The sequence below is a fragment of the Panthera tigris genome, chromosome B2 (assembly GCF_018350195.1).
Source record: "Panthera tigris isolate Pti1 chromosome B2, P.tigris_Pti1_mat1.1, whole genome shotgun sequence".
In the NCBI taxonomy this organism is placed as follows: Eukaryota; Metazoa; Chordata; class Mammalia; order Carnivora; family Felidae; genus Panthera; species Panthera tigris.
The window spans coordinates 135,322,804-135,347,080 of record NC_056664.1 but is presented as its reverse complement, the minus strand read 5'-3'; the positions used below and the strand labels follow the sequence as shown (position 1 = coordinate 135,347,080).

At 41.3% G+C, this 24,277-nt stretch overlaps 1 protein-coding gene across 2 annotated transcripts in view; it reads left to right on the top strand.

Moving 5' to 3' along the window:
- RMND1 (required for meiotic nuclear division 1 homolog) overlaps nt 1–24,277 on the top strand; it is a 45,537-nt gene that overhangs the window by 6,590 nt on the left and 14,670 nt on the right. Inside the window, exons 1-8 of one of the 2 annotated variants that reach the window (XM_042987327.1) lie at nt 1,476–1,497; nt 9,959–10,067; nt 11,827–11,902; nt 15,317–15,356; nt 17,283–17,383; nt 20,278–20,384; nt 21,291–21,355; nt 22,066–22,142. In XM_042987327.1, coding sequence (XP_042843261.1) covers nt 9,965–10,067; nt 11,827–11,902; nt 15,317–15,356; nt 17,283–17,383; nt 20,278–20,384; nt 21,291–21,355; nt 22,066–22,142 — 569 coding nt within the window. In that variant the 5' untranslated portion in view covers nt 1,476–1,497; nt 9,959–9,964. Of the gene's footprint in view, nt 1–1,475; nt 1,498–9,958; nt 10,068–11,826; nt 11,903–15,316; nt 15,357–17,282; nt 17,384–20,277; nt 20,385–21,290; nt 21,356–22,065; nt 22,143–24,277 lie in introns of those variants that run through there. The other variant, XM_007097207.3, reaches the window with a different exon arrangement.

Here is a 24,277-nt window from a genome sequence, read left to right as displayed (position 1 = left end):
CCGCTGCGCCACAGCCTTGCTGTGAACGTAAGAGATCTGGCAGCAAGGGCTTTGAAGTCTGATAGTAAAACCTGTGACACCCAAAGGGAATCAGCATCTTCATTTTAGGAATCGATAATACATAGAGGGGCACCTGGGTGGCTCAGTTGGTTAAGCATCTGACTCTGATTTTAGCTCAGGTCTTGATCTTGAGGTCATGAGTTCAAGCTCCACGTTGGCCTCCACGCCGGGTGTGAAGGCTACTTAAATGATAATAATACATATAAAGGCAAAAATAGGCAATTAAATATAAAAATATAATTTATGAAAAGATTAGTTATTGGCCTAAGGAAACTTTGAGAAAAAAGACTACTGTTAAGTCCAGTGTTGGAATGGTGTTATAAAAAACACCCATTAAACAAAATCAAACTGTAGAAATTCTTCATCAAATTTAAAAACAAAAAACAAAAAACGGGCGCCTGAGTAGCTCAGTCAGTTGAGCGCCCAGCTTCAGCTTAGGACATGATCTCACAGTTCATGAGTTCAAGCCCCACATCAGGCTCGTGCTGTCAGTGCGGGGCAGGCTTCAGATCCTCTGTCCTCTCTCTGCCCCTCCTCCATTATGTATGTGCGTGGGCGCGCGCGCGCTCTCTCTCTCAAACATAAACATTTAAAAATAATTTTTTAACATTTTCAGTAGCTATGCAGACAGGTAAGCATTCATTAGCCTGTGGTAACTGTATGGGATGGGGTAGTGAAATGACAGAAAATGGGTATAGTCAGAAAACAGCGAGAGGTTTTTGCTTTTCTGGCCTTTAAGGGTTGAAGAGGGTGTTTTTATTTACTGTTAGAGGTTTATGAGAATTTTTCAGATACAACTGCATTTCCCTTCTACATGATAAATACTATTTAAGGTTAAGATCAAGCCCTTTGCTAACTTTTATACCTTGTATAGTACCCAGAACTGTGTCTTATATGTAACAAATACTTATTAAATTAGAAAGGAGAGAAGAGAGGCAAAGGGATCTTTCATGTCTATGGTCATCAACGTTAAAAATGAGAATTGAGAATATTTAAAACAATCAGGCCTTCTGAATCTTTCAGAAAACAGGTTAGAATGTCAGTCTTAAAATCTTGATTCTGAGTAGACCCTGAGCATGTTTAATTTGTGTGTGTGTGGAGGGGGGGGGTTGTTGTTGTTGTTTTTACTGCATAGTTCACTTCCTTCAAAAAGGTTGATAGACCTTCACTACTGATCCTCAGGTTATGACATTAGGATTGATTCATGATTTTTGCTTTGGATTCTAGCTTTGTTTATTTCTACTTTACTTTTAGCTTTTTTTATTTATTTTGAGAGAGAGCGTGCAAGCCAGCAGAGGAGGGGCAGAGAGAGAGAATCCCAAGCAGGCCGACGTGGAGCCTGACACGGGGCTTGAACCTACAAACCATGAGATCATGACCTGAGCTGAAACCAAGCATCGGATACTTAACCAACTGAGCCACCCAGGGGCCCCACAGGTCCTGATTTTTTAATTGTATTGTTTAGCTTTGTGATCATTTGGGAAATGCAGTATTTAAGTGACAGATGACATGAAGTGTAAAAACCTGAATTCATGGCAGATCCAAGAAAGAGGAAGATCTGGGGGTCTGGGTGGCTCAGTCGGTTAAGCGTCCGACTTCGGCTCAGGTGACAATCTCACAGTTTGTAAGTTCGAGCCCCGCGTCGAGCTCTGTGCCCACAGCTCGGAGCCTGGAGCCTGCTTCGGACTGTGTGTCTCCCTCTCTCTCTGCCCCTCCCCCATTCTCGCCCTGTCTGTCTCTCAAAAATAAATGAATGTTAAAAAAAAAATTAGAAAAAAAGAGGAAGATCTCCATTTTGTCTTTTGTAACACCTAGCAGCACAGAGAATAGTCTTTTTTTTTTTTTCTTTTTAGAGTGTGAGCAGGGCAGAGGGGCAGAGGGAGAGAATCACAAGCAGGCTCCATGTTCAGTACAGAGCCCGACACAGGGTTTGATCCCACAACCCTGGGATCGTGACCTGAGCCAAAATCAGAAGTTGGATGTTCAACCAATTGAGCCACCCAGGTGCCCCAGTAATCAAGTTTCTTAATGAAGAGGATGATACGGTCAGAGGTGTCACTTTTTTTTTTTTTTTTTTTTTTTTTTTTTATTGGTTGTAAACTCTCAAAGAGACATTATTTCTTCGGGCTGTCCTTCGACTTGGAGGCAATTTTCTTTTTTTTTTTTTTTTTCAACTTTTTAAATTTATTTTTGGGACAGAGAGAGAGACAGAGCATGAACGGGGGAGGGGCAGAGAGAGAGGGAGACACAGAATCGGAAACAGACTCCAGGCTCCGAGCCATCAGCCCAGAGCCTGACGCGGGCCTCGAAGTCACGGACCGCGAGATCGTGACCTGGCTGAAGTCAGACGCTTAACCGACTGCGCCACCCAGGCGCCCCGTTGGAGGCAATTTTCTTGAATTCGTTATTATTTTTTTTTTTTTTTGAGGATATTTTTTCTGCTTCCAGGAAAGGATTTGAAGTAGATCTTCAAAATTTAATGTAGTTTTAAATGAGATAATGAAAGTATTACATTTGAAATGGAGCAAACAATTGACATGAACAGAGAAATAACTGTTACCTGGTGTGAATAATCTAGGTGAACATTTAGTTCTGAGAAGCCCAGTGGTTAAAGAAGGGAATCCTCCTGGGTTATACTTTTTTTGTTCTTTAACGGGGGAAAAAAAAAACTTAAAAATGTTTTATGAGGAACTATGGTTTTCTATCACCAAATTTAAGGAGTCATATAGTGCTGGGTTCTTAGACACAAGATATTATGTAACATAATAGGCGTGACCTCAGATGCAGTTTTGCAAAAACAGAAGCAGCATGTGGTCTCTCTGAAGAGCACAGGGAAATAATAGAAAATCTTATGTTTCTAAAAGCATTTATTTTTTCTTTAGTAACGTCGACACCCAATGTGGGGCTCGGCCTCATGACCCTGAGATCAAGAGTGTGTGCTCTTCCCAGGAAGCCAGCCAGGCCCCCCCTTGGAACATCATTTCTGATGATCTTACTCTTCATGGGCGAGCGCAGTCTTGAAGCGTGGCTAGGTCCTATATCCCCAGGGCCGAAGACTGGCTTTTATCTGCCCCACATGGAGGGCCACCGCATTTCCACGTGGGCATCCTGGGGCTGGGGAGTCCCTAGTGGTGGGATAGCCCTTTCTCCCACTCTGGACACAGACAGGAAGGACTCTGCTTTGCACCAGAGAGCAGGTGTGCTTTGTCTCATTCCCCCCACGTGCTCCTGACTCGCCCTCTTTCCTGTGCCACACAGCAAGCTCCCAGAATTGACTGAGTGAGGTTAGTCACTACCCGCTGTACTAGAATCGACTCTTTACCTGGTGTCACTTGCAGAGATCGTAACGTACTAAGATGTTCAGCCCACTTGCCGTTGGCTCGTAGTTTATCTTGGCAGCAACAGTGTTCCTTGTCGGTGCGTCTCATCTCAGGAAGAGGATGCTAGAGGACGACAGCCACTGCTCTGATCAGCATGGAGACGGGCACGTCCTTGTACTGCAGAGTTAGCTAGTGGGTTGTTACTAATCGATGGGTTTTTTTGTTTTTTGGGGGTTTTTTTAGCGAGATATAATAGAAAGCATCAGAATGCATTAATCGTGGTAGAAATGAATACTATTTCGTGAAATTTTTGTGTCACGTATTGGTATGTGTGCCCACGTGCAGCTGTGTACTGTGTGTACAGAAGGCTTTTTCGTCGTGGGATGGAGTCAAGAAACTTAAAAGCGAAAGCATTGTCCTGCTGACGTAAAACGTATCTGTGTTGTATAACTTTTATCTACGGTCTATACATAACAGGAAAACATGCATTTTTCTTTTCGTATTTAGAGGCAACATTACAGTAATGCATTACTCTTCTTCAGTACTAGAACGTGAATAAAAATAAGCTTTCTTTTTTAAGAAAAGTGTTCCATCAGAGCGTGTGATGCACTGAAGCGAGGATCGTATATAGATTTCTAGCCCCATCTGCTGGAACATGTTTTCTGTGGCCAGCAAAACAAAACACATATTGAAACACTGTGGCTTTCTTGGCTTTCGGTTTTAGGTTTTTGTTTTTTTTTAACATTTTAAAATAGAAAGGCCTACATTTAAGTGTTAAATCGAGTAAGTGTTTGAGGTTGGTTTGGCACATCTACGTAAGAACAAGTTGTTGATCCCTGTCCTAAAGCCTGAAATTTGTGCTCTCGCTATATATATGATTCATTATAAAAATCCAGAAAAAGACGTATGAAAACGGAAGCTTCTCACAATATAACAATATAATTAATACGGAAAAAACAGGACTACAACACACTCCGTGGGCCTCTTTCCCTTTACCAAATGGATTTCAGGGCGATCTTGAAACTTAAAGCAAAGAAAAAAAAAAAAAAAAAGAAACTTATAGCAAAGGATATAAACCTAAAAAAAGATTGATCTAACAAATCAATCTGGAAAACTTTGTAAATCATTTATTAATGGAAGAAGCCATAACTTACAGAGAGAGTGAGTCCCAGAAGGCTTAAGGATACAGAAAGTAGTGTGGCAAGCCGTGTAAGTTTATGTGATGCTGGCCAGAACTTTGAGCCAAACTAAACAGGAGACAGGGAAAGAAGGAAAGGTGACAATCTTCAGAAAGTCTGCAAAAATCCTTGGAATGGCTAAGTAAAAACAGATTGTGTTTAAAAATTTATTTATAATTTTTTGGAACTCAGAATGTATTTTCTCATGGACGTAGTGACTGAATGCACTTGAGTGCACGATAGTATGTGTTTTTAGCACGGACGAGTCTGATCAGCAACGAATGATGGTGAGGCAGGCAGGGACCTAGCGGGTGGGAGGGGCTGCGTGGGCTGGAGAACTGGGACCACCTCCTCAGCTTTAGTGAATAATATATTCATTAGTTGAATTATTTCTATTCCTAATTATATTCATTCCTAATTATATTCTATTCCAATTATATTCAGTAGTTGATTATTGCCAGATCTTCCACTTGGTCAGATCTCGGTGGAAATCTGGCTTTTGTGTGAAACCTCAATTTGTTGTTGAGGATGAATTCAAATCTTAAAAGCACTATATGGTCAGGGTGCCTGGGAGACTCCATTCAGTGTCTGACTTTGGGCTCATTTCATGACCTCATGGCTTGTGAGTTCGAGCCCTGCATCAGGCTCACTGCTGTCAGCACAGAGCCATCTTCAGATCCTCTGTCCCCACCTCCATCCACCACCCGTCCCCCCGTCCCCCCGTCCCCCCCCCCCCCCCCCCGCCGCAATGCTTTCTCTCAAGAATGAATAAACATTGGGAAAAAAAGCACTATATGGGTCAACTTTAAAAAAAAATTTTTTTTAATGTTTATTCATTTTTGAGAGAAAGACAGAGTGTGAGTAGGGGAGGGTCAGAGAGAGAGGGAGACACAGAATCCGAAGCAGGCTCCAGGCTCCGAGCTGTCAGCACAGAGCCCGAAGGGGGGCCAGAACCCACAAGCCACGAGATCATGACCTGAGCTGAAGTCGGACGCTTAACCGACTGAGCCACCCAGGTGCCCCAAATGTGGGTCAACTTTTGAGTCGGATAGTTCTCTGAGCTGCCAGTTTACAATTCTGATTCTAGAACAGGTGGCTTCTGCCCTTTTCAGTACAGTTACGGGAAGATCCTCTACTGGAATAGTTCTTGGACTGAGGCCCCCTTATCTCCTCATCTTTTGTCTTTTTTGTGCCTCCTCCTGCTCTTCTCGCTACAGCCCAGACAAAGTGTGTCAGCTGTAGTAGTCACACAAGTAATTCTGACATCCAACCTAATATCCTGTGATTTTGCTTAGTGAGTTTCAGTAAATTTGTTGGGTCTCCTGCCAAACACAGCCTGCCCACTGTGGCCTTACCTGGCTCCTGTTGGCAGGATTCCTTTCTTTCATGCAGCTTAATCTCATGTCCTCTCAGCTCTTTCTAACTCCATGAAGCCTTAAAAGAACAGATAGGGTTAGCATTTCTAAGCCTTACGCACATAACTGATTTCCTGTACTCCAGTAACTATCTATACTCTGGCTGTGGATCCCTATGATCCTATGATCTGTGTATCAGCATGTGCTTACCTTCATAGTGACTCTGGGAACCCGCTGATCAGTTACCCATCTGTAAAAGGAGGGGTATGACATTTATCCTCACTTTCAACAATTTCTGCTTGTCTGACTTGCCTTTTTTTTTTTTTTCCAATTGAGATAAAATCATTTTGCTGATGAGTGGACATTTGGTTGATTTTAGGTTTTTCAGTTTGTGTGTTTCTTCGGGGACTCTGTTTATTCCTCTGCTGCTTTAAAAAAAATTTTTTTTTAATGTTTATTCATTTTTGAGAAACAGAGACAGAGCATGAGCCCGGGAGGGCAGAGAGAGGGGGAGACCCAGAATCCGAAGCAGGCTCCAGGCTCCGAGCTGTCAGCACAGAATCTGACATGGGGCTCGAATTCACGCACCATGAGATCATGACCTGAGCTGAAGTCAGACACTCAACTGAGTTAGCCACCCAGGTGCCCCTACTGCTTTTTAAATCACACATTAGAGTGGCACCTGGGTGGCTCAGTCAGTTAAGAGTCCGACTTCAGCTCAGGTCATGATCTCACGGTGCAGGGGTTCGAGCCCCGCATCAGGCTCTGTGCTGACCGCTCAGAGCCAGGAGCCTGTTTCGGATTCTGTGTCTCCCTCTCTCTGCCCCTCCCCTGCTCATACTCTGTGTCTCTCCCTCTCAAAAATAAACATTAAAAAAAATTAAATCACACATTAGAATGGCGTAACAGATTGAAGAAAAGGCAGGGCAGGCTTAAGCCATTTCTTGACTTTAGGGCCAGGAGTTAGGTAACAGAAGTGGGAGGAGGAAAGGAATCAATATACTACTTTTCTGAAATTTTGTAGTAGGGGCATAACAGAAAGGGAGAGAGTTTAATGGTGACATGAGTAACTCCTAAGAGTAAATTCTGATTCAGTGACTCCTAAGCCTCTCTTAACCAGCGGTGGGTCAGACACCAAACGTATCAAATGGCCGTAGAATCACTCGTTCTGATCAGAAATATAAAACTGTGAACATATGAAAATTCAGATGTAAATTACTTGATACACTTGTTCACCTCCCATAAATTTTGATGATTTAAACATACCCGTACACACGGTAAGAACAACTATAATCTAACCGTGATTGACCATTTGTTTGTGCTAGCCATGGTTCTGAGCACTTGACATTCATCAGCTTGTCTAAACATCACAGCAGTCCTCTAAGTAGACATTTTGTCATTCTGATTTTCTTTTAACTTTTTTTTTTTCTTTATCTTTGACAATGATTTTACTTTGGTAGAATTTGAGAATACATTTCGCTTTCATTGTATTGACTTTTATAGTTACTCTCCATTAGTGGTCAGGTTAAACTGATTTTAAATTTACTAAAGGAATATGAAATTTGACTTATGTCCTTTAAGATTGATACAATCTTAAGTAATAGTAGTTCGAGTGATACTTTGATGGCAAAAATCGTGAAGATGGCATTGACTGAGGTTTATTGCCTTCCCATCAGGTCTGTGTTGGCGGGGGCCTGGGGAAGAAGAGCTAGTTGGAAGTTCCAGCCCTAACTTGGTTCTGCTATGGGCACCAACTGGGGAGAATCAAATAATAAAATTTACAAACATTCCTTTCCTGTGGTATTTCCTAATCATTTCTTTATCCAATGAATTCCTCAGGGCTGTTGGGGAGTCTTGTAGACAGATTAATGGAGTTGGGAAGGAGAGTGAATTTAATGGGAAACCTGTGCTTCCCGCCCTATTCAATTGCCTCTTACGAACCAGATGTGGCTGGTGCAGGTAGTATAGTGGGGAGACATCCAGAGGGAGAAATGGACACGTCTGTGCATTTCCCACTCTCTGAGTCCCTGATCCTACTCTGTAGTCTGTGATTTGGGGGTCCTCCAACATTTCCAAGCTGTTGCATCTTCACATTTAATATTTTTGTGGGAAACGAATGGGACCAAAGTTTTAGGACATACGGGATGTGGTTGCTAATTTCTCTTGGAGGGATTTGCGGTGAGGGTACAACGTGGCTGGAAGGGGGTTTCTGAAACTTATGTTTCTACCTGATTTTACCTTATAGGTCAACAATTCATGTCTAAATACGTGGTTGGTGGGGATAAATCCTAACAGGGCGAAATTTAGTCCCAAAGTCCTGGTAATACAAAACAGACTAAACCATTTCGGCCCCCAAGAACACCCGGCCTCTGTCCCCTACCGTACCCTTCTGGCGAGTTTGCCGGCGTCCCAAACCATTCCCGCATGAGGTCACTCTGCCAAGTCACGTGCTCGAGCCCGTGGGAACGCCACATCGCCAGCCGCACCCCTCCACCCCCATCCTGTCCACGCGACCCGGCCTCTCTTTTAACTTTTTTTTAATGTTTATTCATTTTTGAGAGACAGATGAGACAGAACGTGTGTGGGGGAGGGGCAGAGAAGGAGACACAGAATCCGAAGCAGGCTCCAGGCCCTGAGCTGTCAGCACAGAGCCCGATGCAGGGCTTGAACTCATGGACTGTGAGATCATGGCCTGAGCTGAAGTCGGGTGCTTAACCTACTGAGCCACTCAGGCACACCTGTCATTCTGATTTAAAAAAAAAAAAGTTATTCTGTGAACTCTTTAAGGCCTGTGTCAATAGCTTTTGAACTTTATTGACTTCATCCCCTAGTGAGGAATGTATTTTACCTAACACATACATAGATATAAATGACAGAAAACTCGATAAAGTAACATTTACCCTTACTATGAATGACGCACTGTAATGTTTTCTATTTTATTGAATTTAATTTTTTTAATTTTTTTTTTTTAGCATTTATTAATTTTTGAGACAGAGCATGAACAGGGGAGGGGCAGAGAGAGAGGGAGACACAGAATCTGAGACGGGCTCCAGGCTCTGAGCTGTCAGCACAGAGCCTGACGTGGGGCTCGACCTCACGGACCGTGAGATCATGACCTGAGCCAAAAGTCGGACGCTTAACCGACTGAGCCACGCAGGTGCCCCTTTAATTTTTTTTTTTTAAGCTGGTTTGGGCCAACCAGATCGGTAGCAGGATTCATGGATGGTTGTGGCTTACAGTTTGACAAAAGTGCTGTGCCATACTGCTCCCTGTGTGTGCACTGTGCAGACGTAGGCCACTCAGATACACAGAATTTTTTGATTAATACTAACCAGAGTAAAAAGTGCTGTACTTCATTTATAGATTTAAAGTAATCTCTGGGGGAGCCTGGGTGGCTCAGTCGGTTAAGTGTCTGACTCTTGGTTTCAGCTCAGGCCATGATCTTACGGTTCCTAAGTTTAAGCCCTGCATGGGGCTCCAAGCTGATAACGCAGAGCCTGCTTGGGATTCTCTCTCTCACCTTCTTTCTCTGCCCCTCCCCTGCTTGTGCTCTCGCTTGCTCTCTCTCAAAATAAATAAAAACTTTAAAAAAAACAACAATAATCTCTGCTGTAAAGGTTAGCAGCAAATTATCAAATGACCTTAAAATAATAATGTTTGTGAAAAAGTCACAGCAACTCAGGTTTGGAGAGACTGTAAATATCACGGCACCCGGGCCTATATTGTGCCTTAATCCTCTCTGTAACTTTGTTTTAGTCTGTGTTTGCAACACTACCACCAGGGAGGGGGCAGTTCTGTTTTCTGGAGAGCCCACTCCACCTTTTTGGTGGCTGGCGGAAGAAAGTCCTTTCACGGATTGGGCTGAACTCTATCTCCCTTTAGCTTCTTTTTCTTCACTCTCAGCATATGCCTTGTATGAACCTTTGAGACATTTGACAAAAACTCTCGAGTGCTTGCTTTGCAAAATGGAGTCCCCGAAGGCAATAGCCATCACAGACACTTCAACCTCTTGGTAACCCATGTCGTGCCGATCTTACCGAAACAGGACCTGATGCACTGCACAGCGTTTGCAACTGCAGACGAGTATCATCTTGGAACTCTCTCTCAAGATCTGGCCTCCCACGGATATGTTGAAGTAACCAGCTTGCCTAGAGGTACATCTTGAACCTGGGCCAAATATGTTAAAATGTATCAGAAAATAGTTTTCCTGTGATACATTGTAAATATTCATTTGTTTACGCTCCATTTTCTATTTAAAGGATCTATCACAAAAAATGCTGTTGAATCTCTTTATACAAATGACAAAGATAAGAAACTAAAATGTATTTACAGAGAACTTTTAGTTCTCAGATTAAAATCAGTGTGATTTTTTAAGATTTACTTATAGGATCACTGTGACTTGGGATAATCAAAGGCCATGCACTTCATTTCTGTCGCATAAAAAAGTTGTTTTATTCTTACAGAAAGGCCATACAATTGATAGAAATAATTAGGGAGAGCCTTTAAAGAAAAATTTACCAGTATAATTCAGTACTTTCAAACTAACAAAATTAGCTAAAAGAGGAATACAAATCATATTAAAAAAGAGAATCAAAATAAACTTAACAGGATTTTAGGATAGTATCCCGAAAGATTCTTGAAAAAAAAAAATAGCCTGTTTTATAGTAAAAAATAAGTAACTTAAAACACTCTGATGGAAGTTCATAAATTTACCGCGAAGAAGCAATAATAGGTTGAAAACCTCCCTGCTACATAGAAGATTCTTCAAAGAGTCATTGACCCCATAAGAAACACTTGAAATGCCACTGTGCTCTTCTTTGGTGATCGGAACAGACTCTTTGTGCTGTTTGATGGCAGAAACAAACATAATTGGGGAAAACAGAGCTCTGTCCGGAGCCCCGAAGATAAAAAATTTTCCAGGTGTATCCTTGGCTGATCCCAAAAGTTGTCAGCAGGGTGACCTGTGCATTGCACTGTGGGGGACTTCTTGTCCCAGTCCTGTGCCCTGGGTCTTTTCCATTGCATTTATGTTGCTCTTGGCTACGTAGGTGAACTTTGCCCTCTGGAGGATATAGTGCTTAGGGATGTTAGAGCTGACCCAAAAAAGGTAGTTTGGATTTGGTCTTTAATCCGAACACCCCGTTCCCCAACCTCTACCAGGAGCTCTGAAGCTTTGTGGGTCCTAATTTTAAGTTAAGAAATTATATATAACTTTTTACATATAGGAGTGTACTTATTAATTGATACATTAAAATATGTTTATAATTTATGTTATAGAATATTTGTATGCTTAGAAATATTAAGTGTACTAATATATACTTATTGATAACATGTATATTAACATATATTTAATAATACGTACAAGGTTAAAATACTTAGCTATAGGTGGCGGTGGCTACAGTGGTCGTTCTCATGGTTAACTCTGAGCCCACATTTTGAAACGGTCATTATCTTTGTGTCTATACGTTTTCTGTTGTCCCACATTTCACATGATTTAAATCCATCAAAATGAGTACTTTGAGAATATTAAAATCATATTAATAACATCATATTTAAAGGAAGAGAATTTTGTAAACAATGTAATTCCTGAAACTTGGTTGTATTGAAACTAAGACTTCAATAATTATTAACTGGACTAATGATTACTGAGTGAAAATGGTTGTCAGTGAGTGGTTTTAAATAGTACTAATAATAGTGCCTCAGGTGTTTTGTAAAAGTAATTTTTTATGGTCTTTTCCTTTTCACATATTAAATATTTTCAGAAACCTAAAAAAGATGGGCAGAATGTTATAGAACACTCAATGGCTTATGAAGGAATGATCATACGTACTTTATTAAAAATTTCTAGGTGACTTCATAAACCTTGGGTCACTTTATGGTGGTAGCTTTTCACTCATTTATTTTATATGACAGATGCAGCAAATATTTTGGTGATGGGTGTGGAACATTCTGCGAAAGAAGGTGATCCTGGAACAATATTCTTCTTCAGGTAAGACAAGAGAACAGCTCTACTGGGAGATGGGCTTGTGGTCAGACACTGGTCTTTAAACTGGAGGATGCACCTCCTCCCTTAATAGTAAATGCGTTCAAAATTTACCTGTGATTTAAACTTCTCCTTTAATTGTTATTTCATCTAGGAGACTTTGTCAGCTTTAGGAATTTTCTGGTGAAGTCTCTTATGAAACAGTTTTTTCATGGCTTGCCTTTGTCTGTAAATCTGGATTTTTGCTCACTAAGAATACAGAGAAGTACCTTGCCTTCCCTTCATCTTCAGTGCCCCTTATCAGACTCATGCTACTACTCTGCTGTCTTTTCTTCTTTTTTCCTCCTTCTGTAGCTCTTTGGTTAAAGTTTTAGACCACCTTACCTCTCCAGAGACTTTAGCCTGGGACCCTGACTCACGTATAGTTATTCATTTTATTTAAAGGGGTTTTTTTTCTTTTTTTTAATATTTACTTATTTTTGAGACAGAGAGCATGAGCAGGGAAGGGGCAGAGAGAGAGAGAGGGAGACACAGAATGTGAAGCAGGCTCCAGACTCAGAGCTGTCAGCACAGAGCCTGACGTGGGGCTCAAACTCATGGACCATGAGATTATGACCTGAGCTGAAGTCGGACACTCAACCGACTGAGCCACCCAGGTGCCGCTTAAAGGTTGTTTTAATACCAAATTGTCCAGAGTTGCTGAGTGAGAATGGTTATGATAATAGGAACCACTGAAAATAATTTCATATTATCCCCACAGCTCTTAAAGAAGGTCTGTTATTCTCATTTTGCAGCTGAGGAAACTGAGGGTGAGAGGGATTAAGGGGATTACCCACAGTCATGGGACTGTTCTGTGTAGAACAGAAACACAAGGAACATCTATAAGAACCCAAACTTTGATGAAATGTCTGTGATACCAGTCTTCGTAGTTGGTAACTGGAGCTCCACTTGGTTCCTGTCAATGCCTTACCTTCCTTCTTTTTTTTTTTTAGTTTTTTTTAATCTTTATTTATTTTTGAGAGAGAGAGAGCATGTGAGCAGGGAGGAGCAGAGAGAGAGGGAGACACAGAATCCGAAGCAGGCTCCAGGCTCCGAGCTGTCAGCACAGAGCCCGATGTGGGGCTCAAACCCATGAACTGTGAGATCACGACCTGACCCGAAGTCAGACGTTTAACCGACTGAGCCACCCAGGTGCCCCTTTACCTTCCTTTTTTATGTATGTTTAAGTTATCTCTACACCCATCATTCAGCTTGAACTTAACTCCGAGACCAAGAGTCGTGCATTCTACTGACTGAGCCAGCCAGGTGGCTGAACCTTACCTTCCTTTATTAAGTAACTTAGGAGATAATCAAGAGTTCAACATTTGGTCCAAGTAGAATAGCATCCCCTTTGACTCAGGTGAGGAATTTGGTTGTCTGAGGGCCTCTAGATCGGCACCATCCAGTGGAAATACAATGCAAGCCACAAATGCAAGCCCCGTATGTAATGATACATTTTCTAGTAGCCACATGTTTAAAAGTTGAAAAAAAAAAGATTTACTTTTGAACACCGGTAACAATATATATTGTGCAAAATTAATTTTAATAATGTATTTTATTTAACCCAGCATGTGTACAATGCTGTCATTTCAGCATGTAATCAGTCAGTAATTAATGAGATTTTTACACTCTTCATACTAAGCCTTTGAAACCCAGTGTGTGTTGTACATTTCCAGCATCTCTCAGCGTGGACCGGGCACATTTCAAGTGCTCAGTAGCTCGCATGGCCTGAGACTGCACCGCACAGCACAGCTCCAAAAGAGGGGCGCTCTTCCCAGCCCCTCTCATCTGCCTGGAGGGGCTGCTCTGAACTGCTAATGCTCTGGCTGTGGCTTAAGGGGCAATCGCATCCACCTTCTGTCCCCTCCACCGGCTGGTGGCCGCAGCTTGCTGCCCGACCCCCTGCCTGCCATCTCACCCCACCGCCAGTCTGTGGGCAGGATCGTTTTTTCTCATCACTACACTCTCCTGCCAGAAATTCTGCGGAGCTTGACCAGACTCCTGTCATGGCACAAGATTGGCTCCTCCCTGCCTCTCCGACCTGATTGCCCAGTACTTGCCCATGTCCACAACCGCACTGCAGACAACTAGCTGTTTGTTCTGAGATGTTGCCCTGCTCCCTCACGCCTTCTGCCTGAGCCCAGGGTGTTCCCTCGGCCGTATCGCCGCCTCTCGTTTGCTCCTTCGGCTAGCCCTGCTCATCCGTGGGAACTGTGTCCTTCCGTGTACGTCTCAGCGCGTGCCCTGCATACCTCTCAGGGCACTCACCACGTGGGGCTGCAGCTGGAGGCCTGTCGGTGGGCCTTTTCTAAGTTGGGAGTTCCGTGAGGGTAGGAACCAGACCATACTCATCTTGGTATCCCAGATGCTAAGCCCAGACACACACATAGGCTAAGCACTTCGCTTAAGAAGTACTTGAAGAATGAGGGGTGCCTGGGTGGCTCAGTCGGCTGGGTGATTTCGGCTCAGGGCATGATCTCACAGTTCGTGGGACCAAGTCCCACATCGGGCTCTGGGCTGACGGCATGGAGCCTGCTTGGGATTCTCTCTTTCCTCTCTCTCTGCCCCTCTCCTGCTCATGCACACACATGCACGCTCTCTCAAAATAAACAAAAAAATATTTTCTTAAATTAGAAAAAAAAAAGGAAATGTTTGAAGAATGGTAGGAAGCCACCATATTTTTACCTGCCTTTCAATTCCACCTTTCCTTCCTCCAGGAAGAAAAGAGCCATACCTTTCTCTCTCTCTCTCTTGCTCTCACTTTGGCTCTCTTTATTTACTACCAAAAATAGCTCAGTGTGTCAGACTTCAGGAATCGAAACAAGTTAGACCTTAAATTCTTTCAAAGCCAGAACTAGGTCCAGAGGCCTCCTGTGGCTTCACTGTTGTCCAAGTGCTGTAAGGATGGGTGGCATTATTCTGTGGGCACTCTTAGCCATCTTTGGCTTTAATTTATATCAGTCTCTTCATTCCACAACTATTAAAAGCATGATCCTTTATTCTTTTCCTATAGCAGAATCTGCCTAATGAGAGCTAAGACGGGTCTCAAAAATTTCCTTATTCTGATTTCTGTACATCAGAATTGAACCAGGTATGAAACAGTTCAGATCCATGAAATTATATAGTATTAAAATAAGAGTTATTTATTCTGCAAACCATGTGAGAAATCATGAATTTGGGGGAGCTCAGGTTGTATCAAAAGCTCAATAATAGCTCTTTTGTTTTAGCAAATCATCTAGGGACCATAATGTCAAATAAGTAATCACATTTGTAAAAATTGCCTTTGGGATATATTCTAGAAGCTACCTAAGCATGGCTTTACGTATGGCCTTAACGTATTCCACTGTTAACTTAATTGATTCTTTTATTCTTTTAAATCAGAGAAGGAGCTGCTGTGTTCTGGAATGTGAAAGACAAAACTGTAAGTATATATAAAGTATAAAAGTGTAAAATTTTTTCTGAGAAAAAAATTGTTAATTGTTAATTGTAATTGTTAATTGTCAGTAATCTGAGCCACTGGAAGATAAATTAACAGAAAATCCACAGCTTACTTGCTCTGCATTATGTGATTGATCCTAGCACATTTGTCTTCTAAAATGATTATATTTTGGCTTATAAGTTTCCTCCATTTTCTATCCTCTGGGCTTATAGTAATTTGTGAAGAATTAGAACAGCCTAGCTACAATGCAGACAGAAAGAAGTTAGTTACACTTTGTACATGATAATCTACAAAGTGAATCACAGTTCACTGGCATTTGCACTAAGGTCTTACCTCAGATCAAGTTTTCTAGAACTTTCTCACAGGAAACAATTTCTTCATTATCTCGATCACAGTTTGTTTACTATAACCTTCTTAGAGGTAGTTTGATAATACAGATCAAAGCTTTATATTTAACTCAACAAAGTTTTACATTTAGAATGTTATCCAGAGGAAGTAATTGCATTTATGCACAATAAGTGATGTACAGAAATGTTCATCGGCGTTCTGTTTACAGTAGCAGAATGAGAAATAACCGAAGTACGTAATGGTAGGAAGTTTGTCAGATACCTCCCTGGGTGATACCGCAGTTCTTAAAAATTATGTAGAAAAATATCTGTTCCTAGGAAATTGCCTAATTAAATTTAAGAAGCAGATTATAAAATATAACCATTATAATATCAGGGCTAGTTAAAAAAAAATATGCCTCATAAAATCCCACTTTTACTAAAAGGAAATACACCCCCACTAAACACACACACACACACACACACACACACACGGCGGTGGTAAGGTGGGGTTTCCTGAAGAAAAGGAAATATAAATGACTAATAAATATAAGAAAAATTGGCTGTTTGAAGTGGCAGAAATGTAAAAGGCTGGTAATACCCAGTATTTTTTAAGAATGCTCTGCTGAGGACACCTGGGTGGCTCAGTCGGTTAAGTATCTGACTCTTGATCTCAGCTCAGGTCTTGACCTCCGGATCATGAGTTTAAGTCCCACTTTGGGCTCTGTGCTGGGCATGAAGCTTATTTTAAAAAAAAAAAAAAAAAAAAAAAAATGTTTTCTTAAATGTTTAGATTCTAAAATTGGAAAAACCGTTTTAGAGAGCAGTTTAGCAACATTTATCAAAATAGTAAGTGTGCATGTCTTTTGATCTAGCAATTCCTGAGGACATACCCCCATCAGACCACAAAGATACATAAGGGTGGTGCATTTGCAACCTTGTAATAGTGTCTCAAGAGTAGGAATAATCTGTGGAGGGACATTGAGGAAGGTTAAATAAATTGCGGTTTCTGCATTAAGGAGAGTAGCATTGAACATGTTTACATGCATAGTATGATCTAATTTTATATAAAAAAAACACATATTTTTAAAAGTCTGGAAGGATATGCAGCAAATTAGGGTTTTCTTTGGGGATTAAGAATTCAGGAGAGCAGAGAGAGATTATTACTTTATACCTTTATGTTGTTTAAATTTTTATAAGTATGGGACTTACACATTTTTAAAAAGATTTCACAGATACAAACCATAAAACTCGTGGTTTTCTTTCGGTTGTGGAACGTGATAATTTTAATTTTCTTTATGCTAATGTGTTTTCTAAATGTGAAGACAAGTTAATATTCCAATGAGTTTAATATCACAACAAATTTGCCTTTTCCTTAAAAACTAATCAGAAGAGCTTTGCACAGTGGCAGTGAGTGGCCAGTGAGGTTTATCCGAGGCATGATTATTGCTAAGTAAAAACTAAACAGAAGAAATGTCACCAAACGTAATGACAAATGTTATAACCCTTAACACTGTGACACAGTTTTGTACGGAGAGAATCGGGTATAATTTCAGGTTACTTACTTTTCATTTTCTTCTAGATGAAGCATGTGATGCAAGTCTTAGAAAAACATGAAATCCAGCCCTATGAAATCGCACTGGTGCACTGGGAGAATGAAGAGCTTAACTACATCAAAACAGAGTGAGCAACATTTTATCACGTTTACAAAAAGGCCACTTGGAATTACTAGACTGGAAGCAGTGGAGACAAGAAACAACTTACACATTTGGAGACTCATTTTAAGAAAAAAAGTTACTGGTACAGATACAAAGCCTAAACGATATAATAAATATTCGTAGGTAAACATAATTTTTTTTTTTAATGTTTATTTATTTTTGAGACAGAGAGAGACAGAGCATGAACAGGTGAGGAGCAGAGAGAGAGGGAGACACAGAATCTGAAACAGGCTTCAGGCTCTGAGCTGTCAGCACAGAGCCCGACGCGGGGCTCGAACTCACAGACCGTGAGATCATGACCTGAGCCGACGTCGGACGCTTAACCGACCAAGCCACCCAGGCGCCCCCATAATTTTTTTAACTTGTCAGGCTACACGTAGTGGAGGGGCGCCGAGGTGGCCCAGTTGGTTAAGCGTCCGACGTCAGCTCAGGTCATGATCTCACGGTTCGTGGGTTCGAGCCCTGTGTCCGGCTTTGTGCTGTCAGCTCGGAGCCTGGAGCCTGCTTCAGATTCTGTGCCTTCTTCTCTCTCTGCCCCTCCCCTGCTTGTGCTCTCTCTGTCTCTCAGAAATAAATATTAAAAAAAAAAAACAAAACAAAAACAAGTGGATAGCATAACCTTCCTCAGAAGTACTATGCCTTCATCAGAAAGAACCTATCAGGTTATTATAGTAAAGGTCCTCATGAGTAAGTCCATTTTTTTCCCTGTTGGTTTTGAGTTTGGACGAGGGTGTGAATTAAGAGAATTACTTATAGAAATGGGGGTGTCTGCAGGAGGTGGGGGCCTGACAGCATCCTCAGAGAAGATGAGTGGGTAGGCAACGTACCAGCTGATTTTCCTGTCTCAGCAAGCAGGGAAACATGAAAAGATGTCAGAACAGAGAAAAAGGCTGTGTGAACAGGATTGAAAGGCCTGGAGTTACCTGTCTAGTGGAATATGGAGAAAGAATCCTGTGTATTAGAGGAAGCGATGAAAGCAGAGCTTTAGGAAAATTGGAAGAGACACCAGCAAGCCTTAGAAAGACCAGATGGGATCAGAGCTAAGTAATAATAGCCGGCAAAGGTGAACTACTCGCCCTGTGCCCAGCACTGTTCTAAGTGCTTTCCATGCTTCCTTTCATGTATCCTGACAAAAACCCTCCAAATGACGTTAACTAGTTTTCGGGACGAGGTTCAGAGATGTTTTGTCCTGCCCAAGGGCACCGGACCAGTGAGTGAGGGCCTGGGCCCAGAGTGGATGCACTTGAAAGTGAGGACGTGAACCTGAGAGACACAACAGACGAAGAACTAATTGAATTTTATTAATTTTATTTTTATTTTTATTTTTTTTTTAATTTTTTTAACCTTTATTGATTTTTTTTGAGACAGAGAGAGAGAGAGCATGAACGGGGGAGGTTCAGAGAGAGATGGAGACACAGAATCTGAAATAGGCTCCAAGCTCTGAGCTGTCAGCACAGAGCCCGACCTGGGGCTTGAACTCACCGACTGTGAGATCATGACCTGAGCTGAAGTCAGACACACAACCGACTGAGCCACCGAGGAGCCCTAGAATTTTATTAATTTGAGGGGCGCCTGGGTGACTCAGTTGCGTGTCCGACTTCAGCTCAGGTCATGATCTCAGGGTTCAAGAGTTCAGGCCCCACTTCGGGCCATCAGGCTCTATGCTGACGGCTCAGACCCTGGAGCCTGCTTTGGGTTCTGTGTCTCCCTCTCTCTGCCCTTCCCCGACTTGGGCGCGTGCACGTGTGTGCGCTCATGTGTTCTCTCTCTGAAATAAACATTAAAAAAATTTTTTTAAAGAATTGTATTAATTTTTATTATTAAGCACTTGGTCTTGTGGTTATGGTTCCCACGAACTTCCCTTCTGTGCTCTACTTCCCTATCAAACCGTTCCTTACTAGGCACCGACAGACATGTGTGCCCCTGTGCGCGCACACGCACACGTGTGCACAGGTATTACCTTACGGTCTGTGGAGGAGTGAAATCCCCAACTGGGATCTCTTTGGATCCCAGATTCCGTAATTGGGTTTTGTCAATAAGTTGTTTGGTGAGTCCTGCCAGTGATTCCAGCTCTTGGCTGCCTTGTGCGGTGCTGTGACATTGGCCGAGCTCCTTCATTAAAGCATCCTTTCGACTCTGCTTTCTTGTCTTTTCTTTCTCCCTCCACCTGAGCTTGTCAGCAGATTCTGCCTCGCTGCCCTCCCGTCAGGCCTCCTTGTCCACCGCTTTGTCTGTCTCTTGCCTCCCATCCTCTGTGATGGTTTACCCTCTTCTTTTCCTGTTTGCTTGTGACACGTATGTTCCCAAATTCCCACCCTTTCGTCACTTCCCAGCCCCCCCAAAATCCTCACACGTAACGTCAGGTTTTCACCGCTTCCCCATCTCCCTCGCTTCCCACCCTGTCAGTGTGATTTTAGATCACAGTCTGTGTGTATGAGCAGCCTTTTATCAGTTAGCAATTTATTGTGATCATTGTGTTCCCTTTCTACGAAATATCAAAACATGCTTGCTGATTTTTGCTCTGTGGACTTCATATAAATGAACCATTCTCCTATTGAACGTTTATTTTTTTTCCTAGTTTTTTACTGTTAAACATTTAACCATAAAAGTTTTTCGTACACAGATCTTCCTTTGCATTTTTTATTATTTCCTTAGGATAAATTCCTAGAAATGGAATTACTTGGATCAAAGGATATAAGAACATTTATAAGACTCTTGGTTTAAATTGCCAAAATGACCTCTAGAAAGAGTGTAAAGTGACTTTTTCAAAATAAAAAAATTGAAGAAGAAAGAATGAAAAAAAATTAAAGTGCTTTTTAAGATTTATACCTTTTTTTTTTTTTAATTTTCTTCTCACAGGGGACAGTCAAAACTTCATAGAGGGGAAATCAGGTTAAATTCGGAGCTAGATTTAGATGACGCCATTCTAGAGAAATTTGCTTTCTCAAATGCTCTTTGTCTTTCAGGTAAGTTATTGCTACTTATCCGAGAATATGTTGCATAGTTTTCATTTCATCAAAGGAAGCTTAACCATTTAGTAAGGATTTAGGCATGTTTCACAGAACACTCGGCAAAGCTTTAGCATTTCTTTTCCTTCCAAGAGAAAAGAACGTATAGTACATAGGGAACAGAGTATCTGCTGAGGCTACTCATTCTTTATTAATTCTTTCAATAAAGCTTGCCCTCTCCAAAAATATTTTTTGTGGTATTGTTTTTCCCTTTGCGTCCCTCTCTTCTTCTATGTGGTCGTTACTCTCAGGTTGTCTGTAATCCGGGCAGAGAAAGCCTGCTGTGACTGGGCGCAGGCCTCTGTAGAAAAGTGCACCCAGTTCCTCACGGGAGTGGGGTAGAGAGCCACAGTGGCTCTCAGTTTTTTCTGGAAGATCCATGCACCTGAATAAAACTAGAAGTTCTCTGAGAGATTTGCAGCCATGCCTGGCATGGCCTGTCCACCGCTGTGGCTGGCTTGGCCTGTCCACTGCTCCCGGAGTCTTCGGGGACTCGTGAGCTTTACACACTGCCCCGAGAAGAGTAGGGGGCCCGCAGGATGGCCAGGAAGGCCTGGGTCCTGCCCCCTCTGCACAGCCACACTTCCCTTCAGGGTGGACCTCCTAGTCCTGGGTTTCTGAGATCCAGTGTTAGAAAGTCAGGAATTCTGCCAGGTGTCACTTTGGTCTGCCAGCATGGCAGAGCGCTCAGTGCTCCCCTGTATGATGGTAACTATTCTTAAGTTTCAGTGTCACATTGTTAACACATGTGCTTCTTAAACTTGGCTGCAATGGTGGTACAGGTCCTGTGCAATTCATTATGCGTTTTGTAGAAATAGGAGTATGATGATAAAAAAAAAGTTTCATTGTTATTTTTTTCCCCAGTGAAACTGGCTATTTGGGAGGCATCACTGGACAAATTTGTTGAGTCTATTCAGTCAATTCCAGAGGTAATTATATCAATGTTATGATTGTTTTCAAGGATTGATTTCTGTTTGGGAAAAATACAAATTTCCCACCCAACAATATATTTAGGAGTACAATAAAGTAGTAACAAACACTAGAAAACCTACACTGAATTTAAGCAAAAACAGAACACTCATTACATATAAAATAAAAAAATTTTATGCTGTTTTTTTTGTTTTTTGTTTTTTGTTTTTGTTTTTACTTTTTAAAACTTAAAAGTCTAATTACTTACTTCTGATGGTGTAGTAATTTTAATGTAACTGTGTTTTTTGAGAAGTGAGCTCTGTCCCCTCTAAGGAGTAGGATTATGACCAGTTTTCTTGATTGAAAAGTGTTTTGCTGAATTATGAGACAAATAGTGGCTTGAAAAATACGTGTAAAGTTATATCAAAATACACTAACACTCATGTTTACTGTGATTTTGTTTTTTACTTGAATGAATAATTGAATTATTCTTAGGGTAAGAGGCCCTGCTTTCTCAGTAAGAGGTTAGGAATGTAGATCCTAGAGGTGGGACAAGGGAGTGTAAAATTTCTACTTAATAAGATTTTGAAATTTCAAAGAGAAATGATTGAGAGTGGCATCCAAGACAGTCATTTACGTGAAGTCAGTGACTGCTTTAGAATGTGCTGTTTGGTCCTTGTTGGAGAGATATACATGTATGTACGAATGTATTTTTTTCCCTCCCAAATAGGCTTTAAAAGCTGGGAAGAAAGTGAAACTATCTCATCAAGAAGTTATGCAGAAAATGGGTGAACTCTTTGCCCTGAGGTAGAATTTTCTCTGTAAATAAAGTAATTTATGTATTTAACAGTCTGAAGGAAACACTCCTGTAATTGTAGAATAAAAAGCAACCACGTACCCTTATGGGAATTGCAGCTATATTTATCTCCTGGATAAATAAGCAGGCAGAACCCTCCCGGTCAGGAGCCCTGGGGCTACATCAGGGACCGCACTGCATGAGGTTCTGCATGTGCACAGAGATCCTGATCCATCCACAGTCAACCTGCGTACGGGGCACAGGAGATGTTCTCTGTAGGGAGAAAGGCATATTCTAGAATTTGGGTGACAGGAATTCTCAGGAAAACCATCTTACTGCATCTAGAGAGCATAACGCTAAGCAAACTAAAGCTAGTCAGAGAAAGACAAATACCGTATGATTTCACTCATTTGTGGAATTTAGGAGACAAAACAAATGAACAGAGGACAGAAAGACACAAACCAAAAAACAGACTCTAACTGTAGAGAACAGATGGTTGCCAGAGAGAAGCTGGGTGAGGGGATTGAGAGTACACTTACGATGAGTGCAGAGCAACGTATAGAATTGTTGAGTCACCGTATTGTACACCTAATATACCATTACAAATTACGTTGGAATTAAAATATATTTATTTTATAAATATTATAAATACTATTTTAAAGTAAATAATATATTTTACTTTAATTCCTATATATGCGGGAAACAGAGACAAGTGCTGCCAGTTAAACTATGATACGATGCTTTTTTATCACAGAATTAACATTTACACCGAAATGACTTTTAGCCTTACTTGGGTGTAGATTCCGTCGCATTCCCTCTTGGGCGTACATAAAAAGGAAGCATACGGGAAATGAAAGCAATGGCCACTAAGTCACACCTGCCGCCCGTAAGACATCATTTTTTAAAGATGCCTTCTGTTTTCAGAGATGGGAAAGAACTGGATCTTAAAATTGACGAAATGCATCAATGCATCATTTTAAATAAGTTTCTGGAAAGGTTTCCCGTTTATTTCATCTTTGTCATTCTCCCAGGATTCATGGAATGAAACACCCTGAATCCTGGCCTTATTCTCACCAGGCAGTGGTGTTTTGTCCCTCAGAGTATATGGCGTGAGCTACTCGAGATCGTTGTACGTAGTTTGAGAGCTGTTTTCCACATTCTCCGTAGAGATTGGCTTGGAGAGAAGTGCTCCAGGATTTCATCACCTGTGCATTTCTCATAGCTCAGCGGCCCTTATTCAGGAAGCCAGCAAAATAAAAGCCCACTCATCGGGAGAATCCGGGCAGCGCATGTGAAGCCTTGAGTTTTCCAAGAAGTGGGGTAGAGAGATTCTTCTATCCTCTTCTCTGGTAACAGAAGCAGAATTTGATACAGCAGATTATAATCGTATCAAAACTCAGAAGTTAGAGTTAAATATATTTAGGTTTGTGAGCAGTTTCTATAGAGTCCTACTGTCCTTATCCTAAGTTTTCTTCTCTTTATAATAGAAGTGCTTGTGTATTAGTAAAAGGAACATGGTAAATCTCTGATAGATACGTGGCAAGTTACATTGGGTGAAAACTTAAATCCAAATTATGTATAGTATTATCCAGTTTGTAAAACAAACAAAAATAAATATTCATCTTTATCTTGATATGTATCGTACTACAAATATATGTTTATATGTGCACACGCATACATGAATGTATGCACAGGAAAGGTCTGGAAGGACACAGCAAAGCATTCGCAGGGCCTAAAGGATTTGAGTTGTGTTTTAGGGTAAGAGGGCTGACTACTGTTTTCTGAGTTCTTCTCTAGGGCTTTTCTTTTTTATAGTGAATAACCATTTATGTGTTATTTCTATGCCTTAAATTTTCATTTAAAAGTAAGCTTAGGGCTCCTATGCAAAAAGGTAGATATTGAAGGATGTGTGTGTGTATACTTGTCCAGTGTTTGCACAAACACTGGAAGAATAAAGCTAACATTGATTACCCGTTATGGGTGGGAGAAAAGGAAAGAGGGATAAGAATAGGAGTGAGATTTGCCAGTGTACCTTTTCTGTCATTTTTAAGCCACATGATTACCTAGCCACAAAAAAAAAGAGTGTATGTATTGTAAAAATTTTTAATGAAAACAGAAAAAAGCTCAGAATGAAAGCAAAATGAGG